The sequence below is a fragment of the Budorcas taxicolor genome, chromosome X, assembly GCF_023091745.1.
Source record: "Budorcas taxicolor isolate Tak-1 chromosome X, Takin1.1, whole genome shotgun sequence".
NCBI lineage: Eukaryota > Metazoa > Chordata > Mammalia > Artiodactyla > Bovidae > Budorcas > Budorcas taxicolor.
Genome location: NC_068935.1, coordinates 139,678,762 through 139,689,098, shown reverse-complemented (window position 1 = coordinate 139,689,098; position 10,337 = coordinate 139,678,762). Strand labels below are relative to the sequence as shown.

The 10,337-nt window shown below is 50.2% G+C and overlaps 1 protein-coding gene across 1 annotated transcript in view; it reads right to left on the bottom strand.

The window, feature by feature from the left end:
• Window positions 1-268: 268 nt before the first annotated feature.
• CSF2RA (colony stimulating factor 2 receptor subunit alpha) overlaps window positions 269-10,337 on the bottom strand; it is a 29,804-nt gene continuing 19,735 nt past the window's right edge. The window contains exons 9-12 of the mRNA XM_052663294.1: window positions 9,644-9,779; window positions 7,394-7,490; window positions 1,505-1,586; window positions 269-384 (exon numbers count right to left, since the gene is read on the bottom strand). Coding sequence (XP_052519254.1) covers window positions 289-384; window positions 1,505-1,586; window positions 7,394-7,490; window positions 9,644-9,779 — 411 coding nt within the window. The 3' untranslated portion in view covers window positions 269-288. The remainder of the gene's footprint in view (window positions 385-1,504; window positions 1,587-7,393; window positions 7,491-9,643; window positions 9,780-10,337) is intronic.

Sequence of the window (10,337 nt, the reverse complement as noted above, 5' to 3'; positions counted from 1 at the left end):
GGATTCTCCAGGCAAGAATACTGGAGTGAGTTGCCATTTCCTTCTCCAGGGATTCTTTCTGACCCAGGAATCGAACCTGAGTTTCTTCAATTCACAGGCGAGTACTTTACCACTGACTCCCTGGGAAGCCTCGTTAAAAGAACAAAAAGATAGAATGCTATAAAAACACAACAATTTAAAAAAGCTTCATTAGAAAACAGTAAATAAAATACTTAAGAAATGTTTAAAAAATATTTTTTAAAAAGTAAACAGCTTCTAGAAAGTCCCGGGTATGGAGACGCCTGGAATTCACAGTTTCGCTGGGGCTTCTGAGACTGTCTCCACGGTTAAGACCTCTTCCTTGTCACCTTTTCCCGCTTCGTGTGTAAACTTCTCCCATAGCATCTGATGGGCGAGAAAGGCAGGGATGTCAACTCCCCAGAAGCCCCCGGAGGCCCCACGGAGGTGGAAGGTTTAGACAGAAATGGGAGCCTGGTCTCCGAGTGGGAGCTCATCGGCGGCAGATGAGCTGGGGGAGGGACGTCTGAGACTCGCGTACCACACTTGCTGGGACCGCATGGAGCTCAGAGCTCGGAAGGAGAGTGTCGCAGGACCCTAGACCTCCCCAGGAACCCACCAGGGCGTGACGGCAGAACGTGGAGGAGGCGGATGCAGTCCCTGCCTCGGGAAGATGGGCTTGACGGGTGAACCCAAGTGCAGGGGAGGGTTTCCCACATTTGAAAGTGAAAGTGTTAGTCGCTCAGCTGTGTCCAACTCTTGGCGACCCCATGGAGTATATATAACCCACCAGGCTCTCCTCTACCCATGAGGATTCTCCAGGCAAGAATACTGGAGTGGGTTGCCATTCCCTCCTCTAGGGGATCTTCCCAACCCAGGGAATCAAACCCAGGTCTCCCTCATTGCATGTGGAGTTTTTTTTTGTTTTTTGTTTTTAACCATCTGAGCCACAAGGGAAGCCCAAGAATACTGGAGTGGGTTGCCATTCCGCTTCTCCAGGGGATCTTCCCAACCCAGGGACCGAACCAGGGTCTCCCACATTGCGGGCGGGTTCTTTACTATCTGAGCCACCAGGGAAGCGCTACATATCGGGGGGTGGGAGCGTGTTTGTCTTGTCCTGTGTCCTTTTTCATCCTGTGTGCTGCCCCCTGGAGATCTGGCTGGGCCCCGTTCAGTCTGTCTCTCTTGTCTCCTGTTCTATTGTTTTTCGTCCTCTCTGTGTGCTAGAGATCTGGCTGGACCTCGTTAGGTCTGTCTCTGTCTCTGCCATCCCCATCTTCCCCTTCTCTCCTCCTCCTTCTCCAGAACCAGGCTAATTTCCCCGGACACAGCTTGCAGACGAAACCCCCACCCACCCCGACCCTGCCCCGGAGAAAGCCAGCGAGCAGGACACGTGATTCCAGCCTCCTCCTGTGGACCTCAGCTTTGGCTGGGCACAGACGAGCTTCTGGGCTCGCCGTTCCCCACCTGTCCATCGTGGCTGCCCCCTCACTCATCCCGGACATACCTCGTGGTCGATTTGTTGGTTATCATTCAATTTATCTTTGATCTGTGGAACCGGAGGGAATAACCTGTGGGTCTTGAGGAACCTGGGGAGATAAGAGATGAGGTGAAGAGAAGACGGACAGGCCCACACTTTTGTCCTGGCTCCCAGAGGAGAGGCACGCTATATTAAGTACAAACATGCCCTCTGGACTCACGTCTTCAGAACAGTTCCCTTTAAGAACCATAGAAGGGGAGCCTTCCCCTGGAGGTCCGGGAGTTAAGATGTCACCTTCCAAGGCAGGGGGTGTGAGTTCGGGCCCTGGGGTGCCAATGTGATCCCTGGTCAGGAAGCTACGATCCCACATACCTTGCAGACAAAAAAACACCATAAAACGGAAGCACGATTGTAACCAATTCAGTAAACACTTTAAAAATGAGGCACATCATGGTATATATACACGATGGACTATTACGCAACTGTTAAAAAGGATGAAACAATGCCATTAACAGCGACATGGATGGACCCAGAGATTGTCATACTGAGTGAAGTCAGTCAGACAGAGAAGGAGAAATATCGTGTGGCTTCCCTCACCTGTGGAGTCTAAAAGGAAATGATGCCAACTCACCTACAAAATAGAAAGAGACTCACAGACTTAGAAAACCAACTTATCATTACGAGGGAGTGGGGAGATGGGAAGAAGGATAGTTAGGGAGTCTGGGATGGACATGGACACACTGCTGTATTTAACATGGAGAACCAGCAAGGACCTGCTGTCCAGCACAGGGAACTCTGCTCAATACTCTGTAATAACCTTATGGTTCCCAGGGGGAAGGATGGGGGAAGGGACAGTTAGGGAATTAGGGGTGGACATGGACACACTGCTGTATTTAACATGGAGAACCAACAAGAACCTGCTGGACAGCACAGGGAACTCTGCTCAATGTCACGTGGCAGCCTGGATGGGAGGGGAGTTTGGGGGAGAATGGATACATGTGTATGGATGGCTGAATCCCTTTGCTGTCCACCTGAAACTATCGCAACATTGTTTATTGGCTATCAGTTCAGTTCAGTTCAGTCACTCAGTCATGTCGGACTCTTCAGGACCCCATGAACTGCAGCACTCCAGGCCTCCCTGTCCATCACCAACTCCCGGAGTTCACCCAAACTCATGTCCATCGAGTAGGTGATGCCATCCAGCCATCTCATCCTCTGTTGTCCCCTTCTCCTCCTGCCCCCAATCCCCCCCAGCATCAGAGTCTTTTCCAATGAGTCAACTCTTCGCATGAGGTGGCCAAAGTACTGGAGTTTCAGCTTTCGCCATCAGTCCTTCCAATGAACACCCAGGACTGATTTCCTTTAGAATGGACTGATTGGATCTCCTTGCACTCCAAGGGACTCTCAAGAGTCTTCTCCAACACCACAGTTGAAAAGCATCAATTCTTCGGTGTTTAGCTTTCTTTATAGTCCAACTCTCACATCCATACATGACCACTGGAAAAGCCACAGCCTTGACTAGACGGACCTTTGTTGGCAAAGTCATGTCTCTGCTTTTGAATATGCTATCTAGGTTGGTTATAACTTTCCTTTCAAGGAGTAAGCGTCCTTTAACTTCATGGCTACAGTCACCATCTGCAGTGATTTTGGAGCCCCCCAAAATAAAGTCTGACACTGTTTCTACTGTTTCCCAATCTATTTCCCATGAAGTGATGGGACCAGATGCCATGATCTTCGTTTTCTGAATGTTGAGCTTTAAGCCAACTTTTTCACTCTCCTCTTTCACTTTCATCAAGAGGCTTTTTAGTTCCTCTTCACTTCCTGCCATAAGGGTGGTGTCATCTGCATATCTGAGGTTATTGATATTTCTCCCGGCAATCTGGATTCCAGCTTGTGCTTCTTCCAGTCCAGCATTTCTCATGACTCACTCTGCATATAAGTTAAATAAGCAGGGTGACAATATACAGCCTTGACGTACTCCGTTTCCTATTTGGAACCAGTCTCTTGTTCCATGTCCAGTTCTAACTGTTGCTTCCTGACCTGCATATAGGTTTCTCAAGAGGCAGGTCAGGTGGTCTGGTATTCCCATCTCTTTCAGAATTTTCCACAGTTGACTGTGATCCACACAGTCAAAGGCTTTGGCATAGTCAATAAGGCAGAAATAGATGTTTTTCTGGAACTCTCTTGCTTTTTCCATGATCCAGCGGATGTTGGCAATTTAATCTCTGGTTCCTTTGCCTTTTCTAAAACGAGCTTAAACATCTGGAAGTTCACGGTTCACGTATTGCTGAAGCCTGGCTTGGAGAATTTTGAGCATTACTTTACTAGCGTGTGAGATGAGTGCAACTGTGCAGTAGTTTGAGCATTCTTTGGCAGTGCCTTTCTTTGGGACTGGAATGAAAACTGACCTTTTCCAGTCCTGTGGCCACTGCTGAGTTTTCCAAATTTGCTGGCACACTGAATACAGCACTTTCACAGCATCATCTTTCAGGATTTGAAATAGCTCAACTGGAATGCCATCACCTCCACTAGCTTTGTTCGTAGTGATGCTTTCTAAGGCCCACTTGACTTCACATTCCAGGATGTCTGGCTCTAGGTGAGTGATCACACCATCGTGAGTATCTTGGTCATGAAGATCTTTTTTGTACAGTTCTTCTGTGTATTCTTGCCACCTCTTCTTAATATCTTCTGCTTCTGTTAGGTCCAGACCATTTCTGTCCTTTATCAAGCCCATCTTTGCATGAAATGTTCCCTTGGTGTCTCTAATTTTCTTGAAGAGATCTCTAGTCTTTCCCGTTCTGTTCTTTTCCTCTATTTCTTTGCACTGATCGCTGAGGAAGGCTTTCTTATCTCTCCTTGCTATTCTTTGGAACTCTGCATTCAGATGCTTGTATCTTTCCTTTTCTCCTTTGCTTTTCGCTTCTCTTCTCACAGCTATTTGTAAGGCCTCCCCAGACAGCCATTTTGCTTTTTTTGCATTTCTTTCCCATGGGGATGGTCTTGATCCCTGTCTCCTGTACAATGTCACAAACCTCCATCCATAGTTCATCAGGCACTCTATCTATCAGATCTAGGCCCTTAAATCTATTTCTCACTTCTACTGTATAATCTTAAGGAATTTGATTTAGGTCATACCTGAATGGTCTAGTGGTTTTCCCTACTTTCTTCAATTTACAACATAAAAACTTCAAACTCCAAAAATAAAAGAAAAATAAAAGAAAAGGAGAGACATTAAAAAAAATAATAATGATCCACCAAAAAAAAAAATCTTAAAAAAAAATCACAGAAGGACGGCCTCCAATCTTACACTCCAGCGAATATAATATACCCTTTGCGGATGTACTTAAGAAATGCCTAGGAAGGTCTTTCCAGAACCTTCATTCACTGTCTTTGAAGAGAAACCAGAGTATTGGATGACAGAGGATGAGATGGTTGGATGGCATCACCAGCTCGATGGACATGAGTTTGAGCAAACTCTGGGAGCTGGTGAAGGAGGAGGACAGGGAGGCCTGGCGTGCTGCAGTCCATGGGGTCGCACAGAGTCGGACACGACTGAGCAACTGAACTGAACTGAATATTCACTGTCTTGGGTGCAGAGACGGCAGTGGTGGTATGTGCCCAGTCTTGAGCAGGTTGGAGGAATCCACACTCTCTGATTTTAAAAGGCTGGGAGATATACCCAGCCTTGAAGACCACGATTCCAGACTGACCAGTTTGCTGTGGATGGCACACATTTTTAGGGCTATTCCATGGTGCCCCAGCGTCTCAGTGGTGCTGAACGAACACATGGGCACTTGTTTTCGTTCTCACGACAAGAAGGCAACTGTGTGACCTCGTAAGATGCTGTGCTGAGCTGAACGGTGGCCCCAAAGATCCACTCGAGTCCTGAAGCCTGGGAAAGGGAGCTTGTTATGAAATGGGGTCTCCGCAGCTGTGACGGAGTGAAGGGTCTGAGATGAGGTCCTCCTGGGTGGGGGTGGCCCTAAACCCAGGGACAGGGTCCTTATAAGACACGGAAGAGGAGAGACACGGACGCAGCGGAGAAGCCACGTGGAGACGGAGGCGGAGACGGGAGGGAGGCGGCCACCAGCCCAGGGACGGACGCCCGGAGCCCCCAGAAGCTGGAAGAGGCGGGGAGGGCCCTCCCCGGAGCCTCTGCAGGGAGCTCAGCCCTGGGACACCCTGACCTCAGACGTTTTTGTCCCTGGGACTGGGGCAGGATGGATGTCTGTGGTTTTAAGCCCCCCAGCTGTGGTCACTGGTTCCGGCAGCCACAGGAAGTCACACAGCTTTTGATTAAAATCAGTCTTTGATGTTAAAACATGACCCGAGCTCCTGCCTCTACTATCCGTGGTCGGGCTGCCCACGGTCTTCTTCATGTTCCAAACACCGCGATGCCTTGCAGCTTATTGCAGCAGGCACTCAGGGTCTCCCCTTGTCTCTGGGGAGACACAGGATACCCAACAATGGTGGGGGCGGGGGAGCCTGGTGACAAAGACGCCTCGGGTCAACGCCCACGGGACCCACACGCCCTGCAGGAGGGTCTCCCCATGAGCCAAATCTCCCCGTGGCTCTGCAGAGCTCGCAAGCTTTATTCTGCACACGCCAGGCTTCCTTCCGGGGCGTCTGAGAGAGCCTGCGTGATTGCTGAGCTCATATGACAGGAAAAAGGCTAGCGGGGTCCCTGTGGCGGGGGGACGCGGCCTGTAGGGGCCTGGGAGCTGGGGCTGAGTAACACGCTATGGGAAAAGAGAAGTCTGTCAAGGAGGAACATTCCAAGAATTCCAGATGCTCTGAAAAACACAGAAGCCGGGCCCTGGAGCACAGCTGAGCTGTAAGCGGGCTTTCCTGCTGACTCACGTGCTAAAGAATCCACCTGCAGCGCAGGACAGCTGGGTTTGACCCTTGGTTCGGGAAGATCCCCTGGAAGAGGGCATGGCAACCCACTCCAGGATTCCTGCCTGGAGAATCCCACGGATGGAGGAGCCTGGCGGGCTATGGTCCACGGGGTTGCAAAGAGTCGGGCACGACTGAGCGACTCACTCTTTCAAAACTTCATCTATCTCTACAAGGATTAAACCAGCTGCTTCTGCAGCTGCTGACCTTCAATCACCTCCCGAAAGAAGTTCAGGGTGGAGAGCAGACATGAGCCACTCTGTGCTCTGGAGGAAAAAAAAAAAAAAAAAAAACTGGCAGGACAGGTCTTCAAATAGTAAGATATTCCCAGGAACCGATTTTATGAGCCCAACTCTCGCATCTCCTCATAGCTAGACAAGCAATGAAACGCTTCACGGTGATGTCTGCTCCCCATGACTAGCAGAGACCTTCTGCAAAAAAAAATAAATATATGCTTGATTGTGTGAACTCCCGCTTCAGCAAAATCACATATACGCCAACCTGCCTTCCCTGCCTCTTTGCAGCAGCTCCTCAGAGCTATCCGAGGCGCTGTGTCCCGGGCTGCAACCCTTCACTCATTCCTTTGTTCATTCAGTCGCTCAGTCGTGTCTGACTCTCTGCGACCCCGTGGACTGTAGCCCTCCAGGCTCCTCTGTCCATGGGATTCTCCAGGCGAGAATCCTGGAGTGGGTTGCCATGCTCTCCTTCAGGGGATCTTCCCAGCCCAGGGATCAAACCCAGGTCTCCTGCACTGCAGACAGATTCTTCACCATTGAGCCCCCAGGGAAGCCCATGGTCCTAATTTTGCCCCCAAGAAAACATAAACTCGCAACATTCACACTGTGCAATTTTTTTTCAGCGCAGCCCTGTTTTCCCCAGACACATTTTCTCATGGAAAATCTACAGGGCGGCTTGGACCGTCTGGGGCGTTTGCAGGCCGCCTTCTCATCTCCGCAAGCCGATCGGGGCGGGGTGACTTTAGACACGGGGGTTAGCCGACCCGGGACTCCCCGGGGTTACCTTTTGAAAAGGCAGCCGAGGGTCAGGCCACAGACGAGGGTCCCCAGAACCACCAGAACGCAGATGTACACCAGGCTGGACTCTGGTTCTTCGGAGCCTGGGGAAGACAGAGCGGGGGGACATGCCAGGGACCCCGAAGGCGCGGGGGAGCCGCTGTCCTCACTCAGCCAGATCACGGGCTCGCGGACGAGGAAATTCGGCCAGGGAAACTGAAAGCGTTCGTCCCTCTGCCACGTCTTACCCTTTGTGACCCCATGGACTGCAGCCCGCCAGGCTCCTCTGTCCATGGGATTCTCCAGGCAAGAATACTGGAGTGGGTTGCCGTTTCCTCCTTCAGAGGATCTTCCCCAAGCAGGGACCAAACCTGTGTCTCCTGAGTTGCAGGCGGATTCCTTACCGTCTGAGCCACCAGACAAGCCTCACAAGAAGGGAAATCTACGGGAGTACCCTAACCCGGAGCTTTCACAGAAAACGTCGGAGAGACAGTAGACTCTACTTTGCCGACAAAGGTCCGTCTAGTCAAAGCTACCGTTTTTCCCAGTAGTCATGTACGGATGTGAGAGCTGGACCAAAAAGAAGGCAGAGTGCCGAAGAATTGATGCTTTCCAACTGTGAGGCTGGAGAAGACTCCTGAGAGTCCCTTGCACTGCAAGGAGATCCAACCAGTTCATCCTAAAGGAGATCAGTCCTGAGTATTCACTGGAAGGACTGATGCTGAAGTTGAAACTCCAATACTTTGGCCACCTGATGCAAAGAGCTGACTCACTGGAAGAGACCCTGGTGCTATTGAAGGCGGGAGGAGAAGGGGGCGACAGAGGATGAGATGGTTGGATGGCATCACCAACGCGATGGACATGAGTTTCAGCAAACTCCAGGAGACAGTGATGGACAGGGAGGCCTGGCGTGCTGCGGTCCATGGCGTCACAAAGAGTCGGACACGACTGAGAGACTGAACAAGAGATGAGCCCAGATACAAAGCACTCTTAGAACATAGCAATCTAAAGACCATTCGATTTAAAAATGGACAGAAGAAAGGCTCAGTAGCTGAGCAGGATGAACAGTTCCAGGCAAACAGTTGTAAACTCCGTTCACTCCCATTTGGTGAATTTATTACAATATTAATTCTTCTTTTAATATTTATTCCCTTATTTGACTGTGCTGGGGCTTGGCTGTGGCACGAGGGATCGATTTCCATGACCAGGGATTGAACACTGGGAGGGAAGCCTCTTAGCCTCTCGACAGTGAGGGAATTCCTTATGGCCTCTGTTTGATGCTTTGGCCTTTTTGCCTGAAGGCATGTGAGGTCTTAGCTCCCAGGCCAGGGATCGAACACACATCCCCTGCATTGGAAGGCAGATCTTAACTGCTGGACCGCCGGAGAAGTCCCGTCCCATCTATCCTTAAGCTTTCATCTCACGTGTCATTTAGAGTAAGTGCTCTTTACAATAAGCTATTTTCGTTTCTCTGTGTTAGTCGCTCAGCCGTGTCTGACTCTATGCGACCCCATGGACTGTAGCCCGCCAGGTTCCTCTGTCCATGGGATTTCCCAGGCAAGAATACTGGAGTGGGTTGCCATTTCCTTCTCCAAAATTATTTTTCTTAACTAGGGCACATTTTTCATCTGTGAATAGTCCAAAACACAACGAGAAACTCTCAGTCTATCAGAGTGATTATAACCTGATGGACGCGTTCCCTGTTGCAACACTTCTCAGTATACACAGAACAAATGTGACTTGTTAAGCAAAGCAGTTATCTTTTCTTTTAAGTGATACATCAGTTGTCAAAACTGCATATCGCGGATGGCAGGTGAAACCAAAAAAAAATGTCATGTGGAAGTGAGCCAAGTCTGTTCAGAACTGTATTCTGGGAAAAGTCAACATTTTTTTTTTTCTCGCCCATAGTTTAAATTAATCTTTGCCTGGTGGCTCAGACAGTAAAGAATCTGCCTGCAATGCAGGAGACCCGGCTTCAATCCCTAGGTCGGGAAGATCCCCTGGAGGACGGTATGGCAACCCACTCCAGTATCCTTGCCTGGGCAATCCCATGGACAGAGGAGCCTGGTGGGCTACAGTCCACGGGGTCACAGAGAGTCGGACACGACTGGGTAACTTTCACTTTCACTCACTAGGTGTTGCTGATGCCAGGGGGACAGTGTCACCAAGGGCTCGGGGACGGGAACTCTTCCCAGAACGGCTCAGAGAAGGCCTCAGAATGCCAGGACCTGTCCGGGCACGGTCTCAGGACACCTACCGAACTCAACGGGCAGGCTCCAGGCACCCCAGCGGGCTTTCCGGGCGTCCGCCGTCCTTATCTTCACAGTATGTTTTGCTTTGGATCCCGGCTTCGGAAAGTTGTATCTGTTCCCGGAGTCACCAAATACTACAATCTTTGGAGAAAGCAGAAAGTTAGAGGTGCCACCTGTGTTGAGAAAAAGAGTGAGGGCTGTGTGTGTGTGTTTTCAGTTGCCCAACTGAAGTGGTAAATTTAAGCCCACACCCTCCCAACCTGGGCGTGAATGTTGTAATTTGCGTCCTGAATAGTTCAGAGAGACGCTTAGATAAATAAGAGAATGGGTGATTGTCCTGCATTTTCTGAGTGGCTACTCCTGGGGCTTCTGGGATCGTTCAGGACAGACACAGCAGTGGTTCACGAGCTGAAGAGGATGTGCACAGACCCACAGACGGATGATGGCCCCGCGAAGGATGTTCAGAGGACCAAGTTCACGTTCCTCATCGGACAGGGGACGATACCGAGGTCACAGTGGTGGTGAAGCTCAGAAAAATATCAACAAAAAGTACTTTGATGACCAACCTCGAGAGGAGTTTTGAGGGAGGCAATCACCTCTGTGATACTTCAAGGAGTATTTCCTGGACCAACATGGATAGAAGGGGGAGGCCGCTCTAGCACTGCCCAGATGATATGCGAAGGCAGGAGTCCTCAGCCT